Source organism: Actinia tenebrosa, unplaced genomic scaffold (genome assembly GCF_029948245.1).
Source record: "Actinia tenebrosa isolate PJP-AT-01 unplaced genomic scaffold, QUT_ActTen_1.0 PGA_scaffold8__29_contigs__length_14323225, whole genome shotgun sequence".
Lineage (NCBI taxonomy): Eukaryota > Metazoa > Cnidaria > Anthozoa > Actiniaria > Actiniidae > Actinia > Actinia tenebrosa.
This window is the reverse complement of record NW_028292585.1, coordinates 8,382,561-8,407,996: the sequence shown is the minus strand read 5'-3', so window position 1 is coordinate 8,407,996 and position 25,436 is coordinate 8,382,561. Positions and strand designations below refer to the sequence as shown.

Genomic DNA, 25,436 nt, shown 5'->3' with positions numbered 1-25,436 from the left:
TTGAGCATAATACGCTATTTTATTCAGTTCATATGCTATGCTGTACAATTTCATTTCTATAAAGTATATATCCTGAAACTTGAAAAAGTTTCGTTCGTGCTCTGGTTAAGCTCTTTATTTTAAAATCTTATTTGCTATATTTCAAAATAATTAATAATAATAAATTGTGTGTCTTTATTATTACAAAATAAATGCGCGAGAGGTGTATAACTGCGGGAAATATACCCCACGGGTCCATATCACCTTTATATACCAATGTCAATATTATACACTATCGAAAAAATATATTTGGGTTCAAAAACCGAAGACATAGAAGCTGAAACCGAAATGGTACGTGAGAAGTACGTTAATAAGATGTATCTCGAGATGCAACTGGTGGAATGTTTATAAAATGTTTCATGTTTTTGTAGGTGAATTAATATACATTTTATAAGGAATCTTGTTCAGAAAAATTCTTATAAAATCGACACAACTTCGTACTCATTAACTAATCTTTTTATTCGCTCGTCATTAGTCTCTCTCTTAGGTCTCACTTCTTCTCTTTGCTTGCTGCCAAACACTATATAGGACTCTAATTCGCATCCCGATATAGGCATGAGATATTCAAACAATCCTTGCGTGTTATGAGCAGCTGAAGACTTTTGTTTTGAAGCTCGATGGCTTTTTCTTTTGGACTTTGTTTTGTCGTTCTTATCGTCAAATTCGAAGAACTCCTCCATACTTAAATCATACTCCGAAGAACTCGAGGAAAGCGGTTCGGTATCCATCATTCTTTGCGCAACTAGACACTCTGTCGTGCTTCCTGATTGGTCGTTAGCTGGAACTTCGTCATCTCCGTAATACCCGGATGAGAAAACCTCGGATGTTCCTGGTGTGACGTCACTAATGTCCAGGCTACTGTAAGAAGTTTCTAGCGCGCTGTCAGAAATCGATCGATGACGTCGGCTGCCTTGAACGTGTTCGTTATGCTGATTGGCTGTTGCTAAGAGTATGATATGATTGACATCTTCGTGGTCTTTACGACTGAGTGTTGATTCGATTTCGCTTGGAGTGAAGTTGGTTTGAAGAAATAAGTGTAGATGTGCGTTGCCAAGTAACACTTCGTCATTAAGCAACCTGTTGGTGAAAGAAATTTAAATGAATATCTTTGTATTTTCCATCCTTTTATTTTTATTTTGTCTTCCTTTTTTAGTGCTTTTTTTTTTTAGTTTTTTCCCCTATCTTTTCTTTTTCTTTTTTTCTTTTCTTTTCTTTTCTTTTTTCTTTCTTTCTTTCTTTTTGTCTTTTTGTCTTTGTTTCTTTCTTATTTATTTCTTCCATTACTCTCTTCCTCTATTTCCTTCTTCATTCCTTTCTGTCTTTCTTTCCTTCTTTCTCGTTCCATCTATTTACCGTTGTAAGTAATCTTCTAATGCTCTCTGTCGACTCTCAATAAAGTCCACAGCAAATCTCCCGAACAGCTTTTTACTTGGTAAACATGGCATATTCCTGAATCCACCAAAAATACAAGAATCAATTACATTTGTTCTCGTGATTTATATAACACAAATCCAGCAAGGCTTTAATATATCATGGCCAATCCTGTAAAAATTGATATCTTTTCTTGCAGTATAAGTATCTCTGTTGCATCATGTACCATCTTTAAGGATCTCTCAGCCCCTTAGGCGGGACTGAGGGGTAGGGTCACTTAGTGGACGCATTTAACCAACAAATGCGCATGCGCAGCTTTTTTTTTGGGGGGGGGGGATGTTTGGTGGTTTGAAGCATGCACTTATGGACCCCCTGCCATAATCAAACTGACGACTGCACCGCCTGTAATTACAGAGTGCGGCGTGTTTTCTTATCAAATACTGAGCTTAATTCTCGTATTGATTCAGGATAATCCGCTTTGTAACGGTAACACACATGAAAATAATATGACGTCCTCTCTCCGGTAGGCGTTAAATCTAAGCACTCATTAACAACACTGATCATGCTAAATGAGACATCTCAGTAGAATCATCAGCAAACAATGTCATACTTAGTCTCTGTGAACTTTGATCGGAGTTGGTTGTGGAGCCACACGAACTCATTGTATCTTCTGCGCACGCTTGAGTAACTTAGAGCCAAGGAAGAACCGACAGCCTAATTGGAAGAAAATAGAAAAGTCGTATACAATAAAAATGCGAAAAATGATATGTATTAATGAATCCTAGAATAGAAGACAAAGGATTGTGCACTATTACTATTTTAGTCATGCCCTGACTTTGATATATCCAGAGATTCGTTCTTCTGGGTTCGATATAATTTGAAAGTCTTTTTGGATGAATGGGAAAGGTTGCACATCTTTAGATAAGGTTCCACATCTCTTTATGTGTGTAGCCCTGACTTAGCACACGAGTGTTTTGAAGTCAGGGTCAAATGGTTCCAGTATGTCCGCAATATTTGTTCAGCTAATGAGATTTAAATGAGAAACGATCAATTTACTTTGTACCTTGATTTCGATTCTGTAGTCAGTAAAGACAGCCTTTCCATTCTGAATGTGAGTCATTGGATCGCGAACACGTAACTTGATCTCCTGTTCAAACAGATAGAATGTCGCAAAAGTCTAAATATATTTTACAGATTAGGGGTGTGCGAATGAGCTTGGGCCAGGGCAGAGATAAAGAAAAAGCAATCGAGAAAATGACAGGAGCAAAGAAGTGTTGTTCCCTTTTCGCAAAAGCCATCTTTTTTCATACTAATTCTTTCTTTCTTTCTCCTTTCCTTCCTTCCTTCCTTCCTTCCTTCCTTCCTTCCTTCCTTCCTTTCTTCCCCTCCCTCCCCTCTCCTTCTTTCGTTTTTGTCTGTCCTTTGTCCCAGTCTCTTAATTTCTTTCAATATATAGCAAACAAAACATTGTCATTCTTCACTGACCTCTTGTTTATCATCTGTCCCTGACCATCCCGTTGACCTGGTTCGAGTTCTAGATCTATTCCTGGCGGCCCAGAAGCACTCTGATTGGATGATATTGACACTGAGGTAAGGTCTCTCCTCTGGGCACAGCATGTTGCAAATAAACCTGAAAAAGACCAAGATTATGTAGCAATACATACTACAATAAGTATTGTGATGCGACATGAAAATACAAAAGAGATCACACTTTTTCTCGATGGAATTTGTGGCATTTCTTTTGTTTTTTCATGTTAGCATCGCATTCAAGACAACTTTAAGAATGTTCCACAAATCCGTTCTGCACTAGACCAAAGGAAATACGGTCTACGATAGATAAGATTTTTCTGTGACCACGGCGTTACTACAAAGTGTAATTTAAATTTATTTACCTAGCAATGATAACGTCACGTAACCTTCAGCGTCGAAGATCAAGTGTCGTTAGTGTTATTTTAGGGCTGGGATCCCGCTCTATTCGACGGCTAATTGTTATGTCAGCGATGTTTACGGAGATCGCTTTAACCTTAAGCGTCGATGCACTTTGATGGTAATAGCTGTTTAGAGAGGGAATAACTTGTTCTTTAACTTCCTTTGTGATTTTCCACGTGCGAGTTTGCATGTACCTTAAATTGATTAGTTTAAACCTCCCGGAACGTGATCGCGTATGAATTTTGGAAATGATTCAGAAAACACCACAGAAAAGGTTGAATAATGAGAGCGTAGTACCCACTTAATACAATCCAAATAGGACAGTTAAAGTTTTCTGTATTTGTAATATAAAATGATATGGTCTTCTTTCAGTTTTACATTTACAAATATTGGATTTCAGAGCGTGATTTGAATGAGAGAAAATAAAAAAGATACGCCAACTAAATTCATATAGCTTTGTATACCACGATGGTTGTACATGTAATATAATCAAGCGTTGAGTTGTAGAATGGAAAACTATTTTGATGTTATTAGGCATATAGTGTCCGAAAACCGCTCAATTTATACTACTCTTCAAAAAAAGCTAATCTCATTGAGTATCAGTGTTGACTCTCAAATATAAGGCTACGTAATAATAAATGGAATTGCAAAGCATGAGAAAGATTGCAGGTATCGCGCAAACTTTAATTTACTCTGAAAGGTGTGGCTTCTCATATATAAGTAGGCTAGGCATCCTATAGCTTAAAGTTTGAAGCAAGATGGCAATTTAAAATCTACGCTCTGAGTTTGTGCTTTATTTGGTAAATGACCCATTCATTCAGTCAAGAGGTTTACGGCATGAAATAGTTTTAACATTAAACTACTCTTAGAAGTCGGTCATGGTGAACTGAACATGTTCGTTTTAAGTCGCGCACTTGGTTTAAAGCCGACATGAAGAATTCCTAACAACTGACTTACCTGAAAGACGATGTATAGGATCGTTACAGCACAAGAATGATTTACTAGTAAGGAATCAAATTCCTTGATGTTTTGTTTGGTTCCCAGGACCGTAGTGAATGTGTTCTGATACCGACGCGCCAATGTTAAATAACCGTAAACGCCACTACCTTTGCCACGCCTACCATTGTATTGGTTGCGTTCGTACAATCAGTATTGCATTACATCGTGTTTTAATGGATGGCATTTCCACCGAAAATTGCTTTTTGACCCTCTTTTGTTAGGTTAGGTTTTGTTTAATTGCTTGGAAGACCAATCATTTGCCATTTTAACCCTATGAAATATATTCAGTGTGAAAACAGACAAAAACTTGTTATCAATTGTCGACACAACTGCAAGTACAGCAGTGATGCAGCTTAACGGGTCGAACTGAAAGCATGAAACTTGTTGCAAACAGTTAAAATCGCTCTCATCTTTTGTGTTTGAAATTGCTACTAGCAGGGGAAAAAGGTTGCTTCTAGCGGCTTCCTACCTAGGCCATTGCAAGTTCAATCGACATTACTTTGTTGTCTTTAGATGCGTAGCAGAAGGAGGAGGCGGTGCAGATATTGATACAATGTATATATTTTCAGTACTTTTGCTACAATCTTAAACCTTCGTAAAAGCGGTATAGCCATACGATTAACTAATATTACATAACGACAAAACTGCTCGGTAAAACGACTTCGAGTTTTTACTTTTTATATTGATATCATTTGGCTAATGATATTCTTGCCTCATTGCGTGTTGACTAAATGCGTTTGTTTATCAAGCGTATTTTCCGGATGTTTTTGCTTCCCACTCATATAGCTTGAGAGCTCGAGAGGTCACGCCAACATACAGTTCTATCGTATTCACTTAGATCGCGTGAACCATTTCTTCGATTTGAATCCAGGGGTGGAGATAAAGGAGTACAGCCATGCAGGCCCCCAATTTCTCAGGCATATAGAGCATGATGATTTTATGTACGCCAATTAAAATGATCCTGGACGTTTACGAAGGATTGACTAATCACAGTCAGTAATACAAAATGTTGTTGCACCAGGATGGATTACCTGGCTGTTATTTATTACCATCCCAACCAGACAATTCCCGTAAAGAGGAGGGGGCTATACTATATGTAGAGATGGAACCCGTCTGGGAAGAAAATATCCTTACGCTCCCCCTCTTATCTTACATCCATTGAATCATGCAGTATTTACGGTTCGCCATGACCTGCCAGTTGGCAGACGATCGAAGTTTTTGGTGTGTATACTCAAATGCTTAACTATTATACCTAAACCAATCAGTCGACGCTGGAATAACGAGCGCTTTTTGGTTCAACTTCCTGATGTCCCGACGCAAATGACAGCGACGCTTAACTTCGCATGAAACTGTGGCTAACAAATGACTTCCGTCCCAGACCAATAATAAATTTCAAACTAGCCACTGATCAACCCACATTGGTTCATTTACAGCTAAACATCGACACTTGACGTAGACCTTATTTTCTTTACCCCCAAGTGATTTACATGCAGTTCCTTCTTCACCACAGCTCTGACTCTTGGACATCGCGTTTATCTTTAGCTTATTGCAGTTTACGAGGTGCTAAACGTTATCTTAACCTTGGTGGACTTGTAGACATGGATACCACATGGAAGGCTGGGGATTTTAATAACATGAAGTTGCAGTACACATGTATAAACACAGCCAAAGGCATAGAGAGAATTGATTTGACAATCGATTTGATCTCTGATGTCATCAATACACGCACATAACGATATATATGACTTCACTGAGTAGACATCGATACCACCGCATGTATATACAGTAGTACACGTGTATAAACACAGCAGGATGATATATAGAGGTCAAGATTAATTTAGAATCAATATCAGGGGCAGAGCAGAATTTTATAAGATGGGGTAACTGTTACAGGGTACCTCGCACGACAAAATTATTTCAACTGATATACTGTGAAACGAATAGATGGACGAATGGATTGTGCAAAAGGACTGATTGAATTAGATGGATGGAAGAATGAGCGAATGGATGAATGGATGGGACAGGATAGATGGAGGGATAAGTAAAAGTATGGGTGCTTTATGAATTTACTTTGGGCTCCCTGTGGCGTTTTCCACCATTTTTCCTTTGTCTCCGCTGTCCCTATGTACAGTTGTCTCATATCCAGCATGGCGTCTTCATATTCAAACACCTCACCTTGGAAACCATTTCTTTTCCTTCTTTCTCTTCTCCTTTCAGGTAATTATTGAAAAATATTTATCATTTCTTACTTTTACGTACATTTTATCCATTGCTATATTTAAATTCTTATTCTGAGAGCTTTATTTTGAATTATTCGGGTTTTCAATTTTTCCGTTATTGTTTATTTGTTGACATGATAATAATTATGGCTTCTAGCGTTTCGTTCGCTTGAATAAGCATTTTTGTCGCTGTGGAATAAAGAATTTAAATGAGTTTTGCATTAAACACTTTTATTCATTAAAAATGTAATTTAGTTGCAAATATTTTCAACATTTTTTACCTTCTACGCATCCAAAAACGGAGGTGTGAGAGGGTTTTCTTACATTCTTTAGAACTTTTGGATGGCTTTCAAACGCTTTATGGCTTACCAATACCAGTGGGAATAATGGACGTTTTCAAAACATGACTTAATTCCATAAGATAGAAGAATATTCCCCCCCCCCCCCCCCCCTTTCTGACAAATATTGATATTGGCTTGATTTTAACTGTTCTGAGAAGTTTAGTTTATTTGAACCTTGCGTTCCATGAATCATGCTTTTGGTGTACTGAAATATGAGCATTAGTTAATAATTTATTCCTGTGTCTGTGCATAGTAAATAATTAGTTAACTATGGTTTGTGATATCCTTTTTGGGATAAGAACTCATTTTTTAAATAAAAGGGGAAAAAAAACTGTAACTTTGAATTTAATCAGTTGTAGGTAAAAGAGTTAAAAATACATCCATTATTATAGTTTTTGTAATGGGAAATTATATATTTCTCATTACAAAAAATTATTCATACATATAAGTGGAACTCTTATCATTGATGGTTTCATTGTTGGGAAATGCTAAAAAAAGTCACATGGATGTTTATTGTTTTAAAAAGTTTTATTTTCTGTGACTAAGTATTAATCAAATAATCAATATATATATCTTTTTTATAAACAGCATAAAATAATTTTTCTGATGTCACTCTAGTTTCAGATGCAACAGACTCTCTCCCTTTCATCAATGCTACATCAGTAGATGTGGGCTTCCTGTGGGAGCATCCTAGACAAGAGAACCATCACTCAACTCGTGTTATAATAGCTGATAATCACCTTAAAAGTGTCTTAAGCCTTATCTGCTTTATTTCGCCACCTCTACCCCACACACCTGAGTACGAAGACAAAAAGAATGAACTAGTTAGATGGGAAAAGATTACGACAAGGGGTGCAGAGGCTGTCAATAATGTTCGGTATTGGGCAAGTGATAGGACAACAGTTGCTATTAAGTACGACAATATTACCTCAGATGTAATTGGCAGCTATACATGCTCTTATGGACAGTTATCAAAATTAATTAATGTTAATGGTAAGTTTCTATTTGTTCGGTTTTTAGCTTAATTTGAGATGGGCCAGAAGGAGGAATGGATATAATATGAACTTCATTAATTCAGTAATTACATGTTACATGTTTAAATAAACTACTGTCTATTTAAATTATTGGATAGAGAAAGGGGAGTTACACTACATTTATATATAGTATGTGATTATGGGCAATTACGGCTTATGAAAGGAAAGCCTAAACAAATGCATGACAACCATATTAATAAAACCAAACAATTTGGTTGTTGCTTTGTTTTGGATTAAACCAGGAACACTATACAGGTAAGCTGTACTGTATTTTGATATGCATCAATTGCAAACCTTCCAATTCTATTGATACCCTGTAACAACCTCTGGGCTGATTAATTATTGGCAGTTGAGTCTGTTATTAATAACCATATTTATTGTTGTTGTAGTTGCCAACGTTGACATAGTAAAGGCATTGAAGATGCCAACAATGTATGAAGAAGTCAAGAATTATGCAACCCACATGGAAGATACAACAGGGATTGCAGGCTGGAATAACGACAAGTCTCTTTCCCAGGTAAGTCATTGATTGTCTGTGAATTTACCTTAAAAGGTTGATCAGAATTATTAATTAATAAATATGATTTGAACTGTGCTATACACCGTACTGTAAACACTTCTACAAGTTTTTGATTTTTTTGGACATTTTTTGACAAGTTTTAATGGAAGGTGCTGTTTACCTGCTTATCAATTATGTATTAGCACTTGGCTTTAATGTTTCAACATTGTTACATTGGTATAAAAACTTTGCATATCTATGCCAACTTCTAAATGGCTAGTGATAAAGAGCTTGTCAAAAAGATGTCAAAGAAAATAAACTTGTAGAAGTGTTCACAGTTTGGCATGTAGCACAGTAGCCTGCGTAGCAGCCCAAAATGGGGGGAAGGGGTGGGGGCCTGTGGAGGAGGGACAAGGGAGGGGGGGAAGGGGTGAGGCCCCGTGGAGGAGGGACAAGGGGGAAAGGGGTGGGGGCCTGTGAAGGAGGGACAAGGGGAGAAGGGGTGGGGGCCTGTGGAGGAGGGACAAGGAGGGAAGGGGTGGGGCCCTTTGGAGAAGGGGGGGAGGGCAGGCTAGTAGCACAGTAACAATATACCTTAAAGTTTATGATGTAACTATGTTTTTTGTACATTCAAGAATATATAATTTAGATAATTTTGTAATGTTTAATTTACAGAGTAAAGGGTCAAGTCTCTCATGTAAACATGCAGCTGTGATTAAATCCAAGGATTCTCCTGCAACAAGTAAGCATTGTTTTTGAGTTCATCTTCAATTCATTAAATGAACTGTCAATAATTGAAATAAAGTGCTTGGGATAATGTCATGAGTTATGCCCATGCAGTATGTATTTTTATTATTTTTTAATTGTATTTACATACAACATGTAGGGGAAAACAATTGAACTTGTAAAACAATTCATACAGTAAACGTGGGTCCTAACTGCAATTTCAAAAATATTTAATTCTATCTTTCATTTAATGAATTTCATTTTCTTGCCTATACACAGTCCATACTGTTCGGCCTGCGGACATCACAGTTATTGCTGCAGTAGGCGATGGTTTCACAGTAAGTCATAATTTTTGTTTTATTATATATTGAATGAAAATAAACAGGCAAATATGCATACAAGTTAGTTAATCTACTTATTATAAAATAGCATGAAAAGTATAACACATTTGTTTCAATTTCAACCACAAGAAGAAAAAACTAATTGAAATAAAGAAATGGAGAAGAAAAGAAGGGAGAGAAGGAGAGAGAGATAAATGAAATAGAAATGAGAGGAAAGTTACTGTCTAGTGTCAATAGAGAAATTACTCCACTATGATCAGATGGTATCGCTCTCTTTGAACTGATTGTGTTAACCAATTAGTACAAAGATGTGTTTATCAATATTACTGAGTATTCTGTCATAAATCTCTGTGTAGACTGGGCTTGGTGCTAGAGCTACTTCATGGAACGGATTTTTCACTGAATACAGAGAAACATCATGGAGTATTGGAGGAGAAGGACATCTTAACCAAACTACAACTTTGCCAAGTAAGTCAAGATTAAAAACATGAAATTATGCCATTAAAAATTTACAGTGTCAAAATATAATTATTACATCGATGCTTAATATTATAAAATTATTGTTAGTTAAATATTCTCATAGACTTGATGATGGTTTGCTATCTTGTATATCTTACCAAGAATAATGCCAGAATCATCTTAATAAATTTTTTAAAATTTCTAAAAATATTTTGTCTCAATTTTCTCAGATATTTTCAGAGAATTTAATCCTGGATTGAAAGGCTATTCTACACAAGCTATGAACAGTTTGGAGTTGAACATGGCTACCTCTTTTTCCTCTTCATGGTACGTCTTAAATGTTGTTTAGTTTCTGCCTGTTGAGTACAGCCAAGCCTCTAGTACCAGAGAATACTTTGTTTTAATAATAAATATTTTTAAAATATTTTTTCAATGATCTTTTTTTCACCCTTTAGGGATCTTGAAAAACAAGTCAACCAGTTGATTACAACAATGCAGAGCAACAAGGTACATTTAAGTGGCTTTTAGAATTACTACTACTATCATTGAAGTGCGACCTCCAAAGTTTGATGTCTTGTTTGCCAACTAGCATTTCATCGACAGTCAATCAAAGAAATAAATAATAGTAATAGAATATATTGAGGGAGATTTTGGATTGAATTAAATATTTTAATAGATGATTAATTGATGATTAATTGACCTTAAAATGCTTCTCACTTGAATATTAATTCAAGTCGAAGATGTCGAAACGTTGTAATTTAGTAGTGTTCATATTCATTTTTAATAGATTAATTAATTATCTTCAAAATGAATGCTGGTACCCCCATTTTTGGCTCTTAGATACAAGGTGACCAGTATTGATTATCTCAACACAGAGCAGTCGTTTTCATTGTCTAAAATTCAATGGCATATTTCCTTTAGATTTGATGGGGAGTTTCTGTAGATTTGGTGGTTACATTTTTGCCAACATATAATGCATGCTCCCTCCTGCCATGCAGGACTTGAATGATTATGTGGAACAAGGTGAATTATGTGGATCTGCATCTGCGCATTCTGTCAGAAGTCCTGTATATGTATCTTGTAAGGGACCAGTTGTCAATTGGGACTCTTTTTAGCACCTTCTATCACATGCTCGTCTTTTCGTTCCTTTTTTGTACTGTGTTGTCAGATTGTGATTTCTATTACAGCCTGTATGTGTAATGCTCTGTGTGTTTTCAATAAAATATAAAATATAAATATGCAATTATGATAAATATACATTCATGTAATTTGTATTATTCAGGAAATTGATTTCAAGAATGATTGGAAGGTGCTGACTATATCTACAGGTGTAACAGACCTCTGCCACATCTGTAAAGACCCAGTAAGTATACACTCACTTAATTCCTTTTTTAAATTTAATGAAAAAGCCTCTTCTGAGCCTTTCAATGCATTGCTATCAGGCCTTGAACTTATCCTCTTTTTATCCACTATCAAACATTTGAATTTCCGTTTCTCAACAAAAAAAAATTGGTTGACCAGACCCGGGACATTTACTTGCTAGTTGAGCACTAGTGCTCATTTTGAGCCCTGCAGCTTTATACGTATGTACATGAAAAAATTATTTAGACGATTCTAAGAACAAAATGGCTTGCTGGCTGACTGACTAAGCTGATGTGTGGGTACAGTAGATAAATGGACAGACGGACAAATGGATGGATGGAAGGATGAGAGGATGAATACAATAATAAGTAATGTATGGAAGGAAGGACAAATCAGTGGTAGATGGTGGCATGGTTGAACAGATGACAGACATGTAAAACATATAAAAACCTGATTTTCAATCTTTACCTGGCTAAACTTGATGTTTTGTTTGTTTGTTTGTTTGTGATAACCAGGACAGATTCAGTGGAAGCCACTACATCAAGAATGTGATGCATTCACTAAATATTCTCAAAAATAAGGTACATCTATAAAAAATAATTTTAAAAAAACGTGTCATAGTTTATAACTACCACAAAGTACAGCAGTGGCGCAGCTCAACAGGGTCGAACTGAAAGCATGTGAAGGCACCTCTGACAGCGGCTATACAGTCCATGTATGACCCTGGAATTAGTTAGGGTTGGTTTGAGAGGAGGGAGGAAAAACCAGAGAGCTGGAAAAACCCTCGGAGTCAAAGGGAGAACCAACCAACTATCTTGGGTATAGATGCAAATCATCAATATTATTGATAAAGTAATCAAGTTTTCATGGATAGCTTATTATATATTGTTAACTTAAAATCAGGTTCCCAGATTGTATGTTAACTTGGTACCTCCAATGGATGTCAGTGTTCTGTATGGACTGTATGATAAGAATCCTTCATGCCATATCATGCAGTGGTGAGTAGCAGAGAAGTTTCTAATCAGGGACCACAGCTCTAGGGGGAGAACCATCCCCCCCATTCTTTTTTTTCTATCACATGCTAGTCTCTAATATTTTCCAATCTTAGCCCTTTCGTTTTTAGGGGTGCTCCGCAAGCCTAGCTAGAGTGCTCCGCAGCATGTGTTAAGAGCCAACAAACCTCTTTATTGTACATTGTACCTTGGAAGTAATGTTTTGCCCATTTCATAGCATACTTCATTCCCTGGAATGTGATTTCTCAAACAAAGAATCTTATTCTCAAGAAAATGACACATGGTCTGAAATGGGAAAGCATTACCTCTAAATCACTGTACATTGCACCATACATGTAGATGTTTTCTGTTAGGTTTCTTTCTTTTATTTCTTGTTGTTTTCTCTTCTTACCTGCCCTGCTTGCTTGAATATATGCTATTTTTCACTGTTTCACCCACATTTTCCTCCCTTCCTTTATATCTTATTTTATATCAAAGGAGCGCTTGTCCTTGTGCTGCAAGACAAGACAAAGCTGCAAACAATGTTGTTTCTAAAGCTGCCAAGAAGTTCACAGTAAGTTCATCACATTTGCCTTAGCCTTTCCTTCAGCCAATGAAACACTTTCTCACAAACCCAGGGTTAGGCACACTCTGGTATACATGTAGTTAATTCAAGCAACAGTTCACTTGAAATTTGAGGATGGTTTGTAAAACATTAGTCTCCTACTGTACACAACGACAGGGTGTCACGCAACGCTTTCTCTCGGTTTTCTCAGGGAAAAAGAGCGTTGCGTGACGTCTTTAAAAATAGCTGCGTTTTAAAGTTAGCAAAAACCAAACTAACAGGATTAGAGTTTATTGCGATGGCTGTGAACGGCGTGACACATTGTATTATTAAAGTACAGGAATGGCGACGTCCTCTAAGCTTTACGCGCGCGAGATCACTACTTATGGAAGCAAGAGTTTTAGTTCACACATCCAAAGTACAGTATGTACAGTCTTATCCTCCAATGTATTCTCTTTGCTGTTTTTTGGTAATTTGTTTTGCTTTGTTTTATTTTGCTGTTTAGTCATTGCTGGAGGAACTGGTCAACAGTGGTATCTATGATCTGACAGATCAATTTACTGTGGTTATTCAACCATTCATGAAAGGTGGACCAAAAGACAAGGTACCTTGTACAAATCCAGTGACACTACATTACTAGTTTTGTTATCACACAAACGAGTAAATTACCCATAATCGCAGACTGCTTTATTTAGATGCTTCGTTTCATAAATTTTATTTCAAGTTTTGATTTATTTATTTTCAATTAATAGCTTTTTGCAGTGCTCCACATTTGCAATTTGACATTTCTTGGCTAGTTCAATAAACTACTTTGACGATACGGCGGCCATCTTGCATCGCAAGGCATTATGGGGCATCTAAGGGACAAATAAAGCTTTGTTACAGTAATGACGTCCATTGATGTTAACGGCTGACAACGAGAAAATATAACAAAAAAAATAAACTGAGACGGTACATCGATCACCTTTACCCGTTAAAGAAAAGCAATCACACGAAACTCTATGTATTTTCCGTCATTTTTTTTTTTTTCTTAGTGAATTACGTGGAGTCAAGAGATCAATGACTACCTTATGGTCATTTGCGTCTAGTCATTCGAACATTTCGCAACTATAAATTACAATGTCGATAGGTGACTTACTGTTACTTTTTTCCTTTTCCAGACTGGAGGATTAGCATCACGGGTGTTTGGACCAGATTGCCTGCACTTCAACACTGAAGGCCATGCTGCAGCAGCTATTGCTTTATGGAACAACATGGTGAGGACGAAAAGAAAAACCCCACAAAATCTGAGAACTATTTCTGATCGATAGACCTCTTTACCTTGGGCGTAATGTTTTCCCATTTTATACAACGTGTCATTGCCTAGAATATCTTATCTTTGCTGGACGGTTGCGCATAATAAAAGACGCAGGAAATAAACGCCCAAGGTAAAACGTTCTTATCTGATATAAAATAACTGAGGAGAAGGTGCTGCCTTTGTAATTACGTTTGCAAATGGTTAGACCTTCAAGTCTTCTTCTCGGATAAGGACTTAAAACCGTAGGCCCCGTCTGTCTTCACTATATAACCCTGTATAAGGCGGACGTAAAAAAACCCACTGAAGACGATGACCATCTTCAGTGCCCGTGCAAACCCTATACAGGACCCACAGTAATTGGTTGTGGTGTCCCTGCCCTCATGGGAAAAAGCTAAATAAATAAATAATTCAAATAGATATTAGTTGGTAAAGTCATATAAGTGATATTAATGTGTTGTTGTCATTAAAGATGGAACCCTTGCACGACAAGAATACAATATGGAATACAGAACAGACACCGAAATGCCCAATGAACGTAAGTATCAATCAAGTATCAATATTTATGAATCAAGACACGAAATAAATCCAAAAATTAAGATGACAATTAAAGTTTCCAATTACTTGTTCTTTTTTCTTTCACTTTTCTTTCACTTTTCACTATCAAGCGAAAAAGACGCCATATAAATAATAAAGTGGCCCCTAAAACAGCTCCACGATGCAACGCCTTCTGCAACTGCGGAATGGCTAAAAATTTCTTCGTTCAACGGTAGCACATAGGATAACATGAAAATATTGGTACACAACTCCAACAAAGGATCTTAAATTTTCCCAAGGAAATAATTACACGTTTAGTCACTGAGGTTACGTACAAGCTTAAATCTGAGTTACATGTATTTATAGCCATGTCCTGACTGAAATCAGCCCAGATGTTGTTTCAGGGTTCGATATATGAGTTAGTCGTGCCCTGACTTTGATCAGCTCAGAGGTCGTTTCAGGGTTCGATCTGTGAGTTAGCCTTACCCTGACTTAGATCAGCCCAGAGGTTGTATCAGGGTTCAATCTGTGAGTTAGCATTGCCCTGACTTAGATCAGCCCAAAAGTTGTTTCAAGGTTCAATCTGTGAGTTAGCATTGCCCTGACTTAGATCAGCTCAGAGGTTGTTTCAGGGTTCCATCTGTGAGTTAGCCATGCCCTGACTTAGATCAGCCCAGAGGTTGTTTCAGGGTTTGATCTGTGAGTTAGCCGTGCCCTGACTTAGATCAGCCCAGAGGTCGTTTCAGAGTAAATTTTATTTTCTAAGTCACTTATATATGAACAGTGTAGCAGTATGGTTGCAGTGTTTTTGTGTGTAGAATTTTCTTTTCAGAGCTATCAATATTTGAAATATCATTTATAAGCCATAAAGCCATTTACTTTAAATATATTTCCCCTCTTTCAGGGTCAACAATATTTATCTACCAAAGTCAACAGCAACGTAGTCACGACCTTTGACAGTGAAGACGACACGTCCACAGATATCCCCCCTGCGGCTGCTATTACTCTCTCTGTTTTCCTAATTGCTGTAGTTCTATCGATAACGTTCTATGTGTGGAGAAGTAGAAAATCAAGACCATACACTGATACTATGAGACTATTAGAATTCCCCTACAAACCGAGATTATAGGATAGAAACGATAGTGTTGACGTCATCAAATAGACAGAGAATGAGATGTGTGTATTGACCCGGCGAAGGTAATAGATTCCCTGAATATGGTGCATGCTTTTGAAACTAAGCTACACCGCCAGACGACTACGGTTTTACGGTAAATTTGGGTTGGGAAACAGGATCTTAAACGAGACTGATAGCGGCAATAACGACAATATCAATAGGAATAACATATTTAACAGTAGCAGCGGTATCAACGACAACAAGAACAACAGTAACACAAACAACAACAGTAACACAAACAACAACAACAACATCAAAAACGTGCTAAAACTTGTGAGCACATTTTTAATCATCCTCCAATTGTTTTACATTGTTATTTTTTCCTTTTCTAAACCCTGGGCATTACCAAGGTATCTTCTAGATAATTGAAATCGTTTCACTTGTACCTCTACCGTATTTCTTCTTTCTCTTCGCCCTTCTGGCTTCTCCAGAATAGTGGTAATGAATGACAGGTTTTGGAACATTGTGTTAGTTACTTGTATCTTCGCTTCTTATGGAGCATCACATAAGGCGAGACACCGTTCTCTCGTACCAAATTTTACGTTACATCAAGAGAGCATAAGTATTTGTATTTATGCTCTCTTGTGTATATAGAGTGCAAACAATATAACCGTGAAACTTTAGTAATACTAAATAGCACAATTTCATGCAAATTTCATTTCTTTCTATTGCTTAATTAGCACTTTTGTACTATTTAGTAATTAGTGTTTCACGGATTAGGTCTAATTGTTTGCACCCTACCTACTTGCAAGAACGTTGTCATACGAAAATAGAACAGTGATTTAGTGGGATAGGAATTATATTAAAAAACAAAAAAGGGATCACTGAAGCTGAATTTTTTCCTTTTGTCTTTTAATAAATTCCTTTCTCACTAAATTACTAATGTTCTATCCTTGTATGACAACCTTCTTGCAAGTAGGTGTATATAATAGATATAGATTTTATTGCATAAATGTTAGAAAAACCGCGTGACATTCCTTATTGTTGGAGTGAAAATATGTGCAATTTGTAATAATAAAATTGTGATTTTAATTGTAAATTAAACAAATGATGGCAACTTTATAATTCCTAAAATACCCTTAGAAGAGTACACGCACTAAACCGTGAATAATATTTAGTACTAATTAGTAGTAATTCATACAGAATCCTTTGTTTCTTATTGTTTGATTATCACTATTTAGTACTAAAAATTTGTATTTGTTTCACGGGTTTAGTGCGAACACCTATCTATAGAAATCAAAATAAAATAGATAAACGCTCTGGCAGGTTTCACAGAAATTTGCGCGCGCAACGAATGTTTTTAAAAACTTTTGAAGTAAACAAACAAGCAGACAAACAATCCGCCAACGCTCATTCACTGTAGAAAAGCCGTTGAAATATATCTATGAGATTCAAGCAAAAAAAAAAAAAAAAAAAAAATAGATAAGAACGCCTAAGCGTTTTCGCTTCACATCGACTCCGTAAAGTTCGATCTATTCCATTCCGGATTTTCCAGAAATCGATACCATCTGCTTCGCAAATAATTCGACTCTTATAAATTAACTGGTTCGCTTCACTTCGCTTCGAAGGAGGAGATCGACATCTTCAAAGACAGAAAGAAGGTATGTAATCTTGTAATTTTCTAACGAAAAGCATTGATTTCATGTGTAGGATATTGTAATGAGGTCTGTTTTTAGACTTTTCCAGTCGTTGCCACCACATAAAAGACGTTGAGAGCTTGCTTTATCGATAAATTTGTGTACTTATTGACCTAATTGATCATAAAAAGTGATGCCATTCACATATCTTTTATGTTTCAAAGCTCATAATTATAACTTTTCGCTTTTTGCTATTAGTTTAGAATGCTACTGAATTGTAAGGGTAAATGTGTTTGAGGTATTCTATGAGGGAGGTAAGGCACGAGGATCTACCGGTCGAATTTAACGACTTGTTTAGTTTCTAATGACCCATATATTCATACTGATCCGTTTTTCACCCCGCTTTAATTTCAGTGATGAGAGAGGCGTCGAAATTGCATTAATCTTGACTATTACTGGCTTCAAAACACAGCAACATGTTACAAGGTATCAGAGATGAGGTTCGTCTACGACATTTTTTTCCTTCGCATGCCGATTTTTCGACATTCACAACTTCAAAGGTATGTACAAGAAATGGCAAGTTACTCGAATCTGCAGTATTCATATCCTTTATCACAACTTTGAACGCTCGCATTTGGCCAAGTTAAAGCTTTAATAATATTCTTTAAATTAGTAATATTTTCTATCATGGAAGAAACTGAACTTATATTAAAATCAGTAGAAAGCAATTATCCACTTAGTTGGTTAAACAAATAAGACTTTGCTCGACTAATTGATTTGGTAGGACTAACCTCTTATCGCAGGGCACACCGACGCTGTCTCTTCCTAGACAAAGTAGCGCCTTCTTTTTAAGCATTTTTTCCAAGTCTAATTTTAAGGGTTTTTTAAGAACCTTCCCGGCAATTTTGCAAATTGCTTCAACCAGCTGGTCGTAACTCCAGCTACTGTATTGTATTAGCATAATGTTGCGTGACGGACTGTTGTCGTGTTTTACAAGATCGAAAAGGTTATTCCGGATGATGGATTTCGGATTTTACGCCTTGGATTATAGCTTATCAAGATTCGAGAATTCTCTTTCATTAAGCTCGATTGCTTGGACAGGACTGCGTGTTAGATGTTGCGCCATCGTGAGTATCAAATGGCTTTTGAGATTGGAGTATAAATGGTTCAAAACCTATTTGAGTGTCATGGTACCGCGCTCTTACAACATGGACATATGAGCAGGGGGGTTGGGATGGATGAAGGTTGAAGGGGGCTATAGGGATTACTGGTCTGCACCCCCTCGACATTTTAACCACCCCCTTTTTTAGTTGCCCACGAGCAGTTTGTTCAGTGATTTTTTTTGTTATTGCAGTGGATATCTCCATCCATCTACCTGGCCTATCGTTGGGTGGTAGCCATCTATATGTCCATAGATCTGATCCTTGATCGGCTTTACTTTGGTAGGTGGTACAGCTCAGCCTTTACTATGTGGGGCCTTATCACTGTCACACTATACTTCGACCTGTCGGCTGTCATGTGTTCAGTCCAGTACTACTTGCAAAAGAACGGCCGATCAAGTGTTGCCATAACGACACCCCCAAACTATAAGGACGCTGATACACTTTATAGTGAATCGGAGAAAGCAAATCAACGCAACGAAGTTCATCCTAGAATGATCTTGTTGCTAAAACTGATGTGGATCCTGTTTAATATTGCTGCTGTCAACTCTATGATAGTTACGATAGGTTACTGGGGACTTCTTCATAGCAAGTTTGGCCAAAAATCCCTCGTTGGTCGTATAGGTTACCATAACATCACAGCACATCTGTTGAATGGCGTCTTGATGCTTCTCGACGTGATGCTGGTACCATTTCCAGTGCGCATCCTACACTGTGTCTACTCCACTATTTATGGATTCTTGTATGTATTTGCTACCTTGATTCACTGGCTGGCCAGCAGGAAGACCAAGAAGTTTTACGACTTTCTTGACTACACAAACAATCCTGGCCTCGCTGCTATCACTGTCTGCATATGTTTCTTCGTCATTCATCCACTTTTTCAATTGTTGCTCTACTTTCTTTATCGATTCCGCGAGTGGCTTCTCACTAAGTGCGTACGACTAAATCCACCCAAAGATACCGTTAAAGAACTTCATTGCGTCGCGTAGCAAGTCCAGTTATTTTACACCATATGACATTGAACATGAATATATCTTTGATCTAGTCATAAATATCCATTCAATATTTACTGAAATGAAATTATCTTAGCTCTATTTGAACGCTCTCCAGCATTCCTCTTTCTCATTGGAGATACATATGATTTATTTGTACGATAGTTTCACCATCAATTGTGCAAGTCAGTCTCTGTTTCTTAGACTTCTCAGGGAAAACCTTAAAGTACAGCGTAGACGACTCTGTATTGATTGTACATTTTCGTGAACATTGACTTTAAAAATATATAGAACTGCATTACGTTTTGCTATGACATTGTAAAAAATGATATTGTACTCAATGAAATGATACTACGCACCCGCCCGTCTCAGCATTGCGCACTCCAACTCCGGTTTTCTGCATCGTTTCTTTTCTCCGCAAAACACAATTACCATTTTACCATAATTTTTCACAACGTCAGCAATACTTATAGACATGCAAATTTTGATTTAAATTTAACTTAGAGTGACCACAGTAAATCCGTGAAACACTAATTACTAAATAGTACAAAATAGTGCTAGTTAAACAATAGAAGACAATGGAATTTGCATGAAATTGTGCTATTTAGTATTACTAAAGTTTCACGGATTTACTGTGGCTTTTTTGATAGTGAGAAATCAATTTTATTGGTTTACATTTCGCTTAAAGTTTATTTAGGACCATACCTCCAGACATCGAGTGCCGAAGCGCAGTATGGCAGCGCGAAGCATTTACGGCTATGCCGGAGATTTCGGCCCCGACACCGCTATCCAATGACTGATCAGGAAGCTCGGCCGAAGCCTAAGGGAGAGGTTAGTCGGCCCCTAGACCGTAGATGATGAACCCCTTTTTGTTTTAGCTTCGCACCAGTGTCCCAAGATGTGCAAAAGGGACAGCATGGTGGTCTTTAGCAAGGGGGGGTCCTACATGGACGCCAGAGACACGCCGGGGTAATGAGCCCCGCCCCCCATGTAGACCTACACACTACAGATTACTACAATAAACACTAATACAAAAAGATAATCAAAACATCATTTATATATAGAGTATCATCCTGGTCTACCTAGGATTATACTCGTCAAAACACTTCATAGGTATATTCAAGCGAACACAACGTTTTCCCTTGCATAAACGTTACACAAGTACAAGTGAAAAGAAGACAAAGAAAACTACTTTTAGGCTGACCAGGTTATAACAGTAATATCCGGAGAAAACTTTCCCAAAACATTCCAGGATCTGTTGAAAAAACGCCTTGATTTTCGACTAACCGAACGTTTAGAGTAACAGAGCAGATGGATATTAAGTCGTTTCACAACCTTTGCTTTAACCACAGAGGCAACAGGGAGAGTACCTTCAAAGCAATACTCATTCCTAGCCAACCACACAAAGTACTTCAACAGATTAAGAAAATAGGAAAAAACAGGTGGAATAATCCGCCGTTCATGATTGTCATATCCAAATAGCATATGACGAGATTGAAGGGATGGCGACAAGGGAGTAACACGCAGAAATAAGGTCTGAGCCCATAGTAACAGTTCTTGCATGAGGTTACATTCAAAGAATAAATGAACTGGAGTTTCCAAAGGATGTCCACAAAAGCATGAAGGATCAGCAATGTTCATACCAAACTTGACAAGTCGATCACAGGTATAGAGCACTCCATGGCAAATCTTCCACGATAGATCACGAACTTGACGATCCAAAGGCATAATGTTCACTTGTGACCATGTGTCTGTCCAATAGAGCTCGCCAAAGATTGGGCGAAATTTCAGAACGCAATTAGAAAGCATAACATTCCTTTCAATGATATTTGAATAAACAGATTTTGTAGTAAGAGATGAGATAGACAATGCACTACCATCAGAGGACCGCAGAATAGCAAAAGTTTTCAATTGAACTGAGAAATGGCCACCGACGTATGCCCAAGCATCTAAAAGTGAGGCATAAAAATCCGGTAGTAAATGATCGAGAAGGATAATATGCAGGATATGAAAGAACAGAACGTAAATCATCACCAAATACTTTCTCCACAAAAAAGGAGAAGAAAGCACACCATTTCGATGGGGACAGGGCCCACCGCTTTATCCACTGACAATGAAGTGCGCGCACCTTTGATTGTATATCAATTAAACCAAACCCACCTTGAGTGGTGGATTGGAAAAGAACGTTTTGTGACACCAAATGCTTTTTCCCCGACCAAAAAAAATCCAAAGTACACTTGGAAACTTGCGCCAAGACCCAGTTTGGCATGGCTAGTACTGAGGCACAAAACAATAGACCTGCCATGCCAAGTGCATTCAGGACAAGAGTCTTACCAGAATAGGAAAGATTACGATGTTTCCAAGAATCTAGTATACTAGAAAGTTTGTTTAAGCGACCATCCCAATTTGGATGAGAGACATCATAATTTCCTAAACATGTGCCAAGACAAGGAATACTGTCTGAAGACCACTGCAAGTCAATGGGAGGATCACTACGACCTCTCCAAGAGCCTGCCCAAAGCCCTTTAGATTTCTCTTTATTAATCTTAGCCCCAGATGCCTTTTCATATTCCTCATAGATGGAGAAGACAGTGGATATTTCATCGTCATCTGTACATAACAGGGTCGTGTCATCAGCGTATTGGGAAATAAGTGCTGGTTCATAATCAGGGTGCGGAAGAACCAAACCTCTTAAATAGATTGACGCACGGATACGACACGCTAAAGATTCGGCAATCAGTACGTAAAGGGGCGCTGACAGTGGACAACCTTGTCTTACACCCCTCGATAAATTTATAAAAGGTGTAAAGAAGCCATTTACCAATACCGAAGACTGAGGTCCAGTATAGAACAAGCGTACCCACGAGCAAAAGGAAGGTCCAAACCCCATGCCTTCAAGGACTCTGAGCATGTAGGACCATTCCACCCTGTCAAAAGCTTTTTCCTGATCCAAAGACAATAAGGCCAGAGGTGAATTAGTTATTTTGCCATATGTAACAGCATCTTGAAGAAGCCTGATGTTTTCACCAATAAATCTGCCAGGTACCGAACAGGTCTGGTCAGGAGATACAACATAAGAGACGGCTCGCGATTGATCTTGAAGCTATCTTGTAGTCTGTACATAATAGGGAGATGGGACGCCAGTTTTTCATCAAAAATCTATCTCCCTTTTTATATGAGAGCGTTATAATCCCTCTCCTCTGAGAAACTGATAGTACACCACACCTAAAGGCATAATTAAGTACAGCTACCAGGTCCTTTCCAATGAGATCCCAAAACTTTAGATAAAATTCTTTGGGAAGACCATCAAAACCAGGCGTTTTACCTGACGGCATCCCCTCAAGAGCCTCAAGACATTCCTTCATGGTCAAAGGACCCTCACACACATCTTTCACTTCTAAAGGAATTCTACGTTCCAAGTTAGAAATAAAATCATCTGCAATGGTTTCATCAGTTTCTTGTGAAGTAAATAAACCCTTGTAAAAAGAGAACCAAGCCTGCCTCAAATTCTCAGGATCAGAAACGTATTGATCATTGCTATCTAGAATAAGATCAATCATTTTGTTGGCCCTATTCTTCTTTCCCATACGGAAGAAAAAGGAAGTGGATCTCTCTCCCTCTTCAGTCCATTTGGTACGAGCTCTTATTTCTGCCGCCTTGGCTGCCTCTCGATCAAACAATTCTAATTCATTGAGTACACTATGGTATTGATTTAGAACAGAGAGATCTCCCCCATCTACCAGAACTTTTAATGATCTTGCTTGAGCTTCCAAGGAATGCCTGGATGCCCGTCGTTTGAAAGATAACTTGGAACAAAACCTAGTGGTGGCTTGTTGGATCTTTCTTTTACCTATATCCCACCAAACAAGCAATGACGTACATGACTCTTTCTGAGGTTGCCAGGACTTCCATAAGTCCCTTACGAGCTCCACGTATGCATCGTTATCCAAGATACTAACATTGAGTTTCCAAAAATAAGGGCCTCTGGGTGGAACTTCAGGCAATATGAAATCAAGGAAAACAGCAGAGTGATCAGAATGCGGACAAGGTAAAATACTGCACTCAGAAACATGAGGAACAAAACGCAATGGAAGTCCGATCATATCAATGCGGGACGCAGCCATGCCATTAGTACTGATATAAGTAAATTCTTTGGTTCTAGGATGACAGTGCCTCCAAATGTCAATCAAGCGATTTTCATGGAATAAGATGGGAAGGACAGTAACACTGTCATAACTAGCAGGTAGTACAGAATTAAAGGATCGACGATCCAGAATAGGTGTAAAAACCGTATTGAAATCCCCTAAGAGGAGAATGTCAGACGTAGGATCAAGCCTATCATTTACTTGTGTCAAAAAACCATCTCTTTCAGGATTGTGATTGGGAGCATACAGGGAGACGATAGAAACTTTGCAAGAGTCATATTGGACATCTAAATAAGTGAAGCGGCCATTGATACCCGAGTACTGTTTTAGTACAGAAAAAGGAGAGGCACGCTTTAACAAAATTGCAGTACCACCAGAATGCTTTGTGTTGAAATCTCCAAAAGCTAGATAAGGAGAATTATCAAACCAATTATTGAGTTCTTGTTGTGAAATACAGTGAGTTTCTCGGATGCTCACAATATCAGGCGGGCGAAATAAGGAAGACAGCCAAAAAATAAATGTTGTTCTTTTCACATACTCTCGCAGACCATTTATGTTTATAGTGAGAGCCCTCATTTTAAACAAAAATCAACAAGTATTTATGATAGTTTCAATATTCTGAATAACTGCTTATTAATAAACCATCAATTTCAACATTTTCAATAATCATAACATTATTTGTAACATTATTCATATAACACATGACATTACGTAAACAATTCATACTTCAATACAAATCCTTCAATATATGATTAGGAATATAGATAACTATATAAATACGCAAGAAAAATTAGGGTTTCTTTTTAGAACGTTGAGTAATAACCTCCTTTGGATCCACAGATCTTTTGAGATTACGTAAATTAGTAAAGCAAATGTCCATCCCTTCAGCAGGTTTTTCCTTCGTCGTGTTTTGTTTGACCATATGACTAAATGAAGGAGAGGACAAAGATGTTCCCAAGGAAATTGAAGAGTTAGAATCACACGACAGAGATAGTACTTCAACATTTTGAAGAGAATCCTGAGAAGAAGGATTAGGAAAAAGCGGTTGCGAAGAAATAACTTCTGAGGAGGAATCCTTTTGCAAAGAAGAACGCAAATCTGTAGGTTCCTGTACAACTTCAGTGATCACACCTGACTGAGATATATTTTCTGTCAACTCTTGAGACTCCTCTGGGAGAGAAAGAGCAGGATGTTGCGGAAAGTCCTGTCCTTCTGGACGATCTATAGCGAAACGAGGGGGTTCAATAAGATCCTTCGAGCAAGCATAAGAATGGTGACCTTGCGCACCACAGCGGTTGCAGACACCTTTTAGGGGACATCTTGTATTTGAATGTCCCCACCAGTTGCATGAGAAGCAACATAATGGTTGACTACGGTATCTAATGTGAGCAATAAACGGGTCCAAAAGAACACTCGTAGGAATATGCTCATTTAATGTCACAAAAAGCCGTCTATCTCCAGTTTCGAAGCCAAACTTGTCTAAATTTCTCACCACTTGATTTACGCTCCCATATTTTTCAAAGTATTCCTTGATGTCATCATCCTCCACCTCACAAGGGAGGTTTGAAACCGTCACAACTTGTTGAGGTAATTCAACCCCATTGAAAAAGCAAAAACAGCCCCTAATATAGATTCCTTTCGTAAATAACTGTTCCCTTTGTCTATGAGATTCCTCCTTAAA

At 37.7% G+C, this 25,436-nt stretch overlaps 3 protein-coding genes across 3 annotated transcripts; 2 read left to right on the top strand and 1 right to left on the bottom strand.

Moving 5' to 3' along the window:
- LOC116300160 (uncharacterized) lies at positions 1-4,431 on the bottom strand. Its single transcript, XM_031708952.2, has 6 exons — positions 4,297-4,431; positions 2,896-3,040; positions 2,474-2,557; positions 2,021-2,124; positions 1,393-1,488; positions 1-1,116 (listed from the first exon to the last, which is right to left on the bottom strand). The coding sequence occupies exons 2-6, from the start codon at positions 3,025-3,027 to the stop codon at positions 456-458; spliced, it is 1,077 nt and encodes a 358-aa protein (XP_031564812.1). The 5' UTR covers positions 3,028-3,040; positions 4,297-4,431; the 3' UTR covers positions 1-455.
- A 1,967-nt stretch (positions 4,432-6,398) lies between these two features.
- LOC116300201 (phospholipase B1, membrane-associated) lies at positions 6,399-16,941 on the top strand. The gene is made up of 16 exons (XM_031709013.2): positions 6,399-6,555; positions 7,517-7,891; positions 8,322-8,449; positions 9,107-9,173; positions 9,437-9,495; positions 9,855-9,966; positions 10,188-10,284; positions 10,413-10,464; positions 11,240-11,320; positions 11,835-11,900; positions 12,223-12,317; positions 12,810-12,885; positions 13,382-13,480; positions 14,037-14,132; positions 14,643-14,708; positions 15,612-16,941. Exons 1-16 carry the CDS (start codon positions 6,399-6,401, stop codon positions 15,834-15,836), a joined length of 1,851 nt encoding a protein of 616 aa, XP_031564873.1. The 3' UTR covers positions 15,837-16,941.
- A 396-nt stretch (positions 16,942-17,337) lies between these two features.
- Positions 17,338-19,971, top strand: LOC116300213 (protein rolling stone). The gene is made up of 3 exons (XM_031709028.1): positions 17,338-17,482; positions 17,873-18,018; positions 18,813-19,971. The coding sequence occupies exons 2-3, from the start codon at positions 17,935-17,937 to the stop codon at positions 19,605-19,607; spliced, it is 879 nt and encodes a 292-aa protein (XP_031564888.1). The 5' UTR covers positions 17,338-17,482; positions 17,873-17,934; the 3' UTR covers positions 19,608-19,971.
- Positions 19,972-25,436: the final 5,465 nt, after the last annotated feature.

Bases quoted from the DNA above. Each gene is read 5' to 3' on its own strand.
- LOC116300160 (XM_031708952.2), bottom strand. From the start codon at position 3,027: ATGCTGTGCCCAGAGGAGAGACCTTACCTCAGTGTCAATATCATCCAA. The intron at 2,558-2,895 runs GTCAGTGAAGAA...CTGTTTGAACAG, and splicing joins GGACAGATGATAAACAAGAG to GAGATCAAGTTACGTGTTCG. The intron at 1,489-2,020 runs GTATGACATTGT...TGGTGGATTCAG, and splicing joins TCAAAGTTCACAGAGACTAA to GAATATGCCATGTTTACCAA.
- LOC116300201 (XM_031709013.2), top strand. From the start codon at position 6,399: ATGAATTTACTTTGGGCTCCCTGTGGCGTTTTCCACCATTTTTCCTTT. The intron at 10,465-11,239 runs GTACATTTAAGT...TGTATTATTCAG, and splicing joins CAACAATGCAGAGCAACAAG to GAAATTGATTTCAAGAATGA. The intron at 13,481-14,036 runs GTACCTTGTACA...TTCCTTTTCCAG, and splicing joins AAGGTGGACCAAAAGACAAG to ACTGGAGGATTAGCATCACG.
- LOC116300213 (XM_031709028.1), top strand. From the start codon at position 17,935: ATGTTACAAGGTATCAGAGATGAGGTTCGTCTACGACATTTTTTTCCT. The intron at 18,019-18,812 runs GTATGTACAAGA...TTGTTATTGCAG, and splicing joins CGACATTCACAACTTCAAAG to TGGATATCTCCATCCATCTA.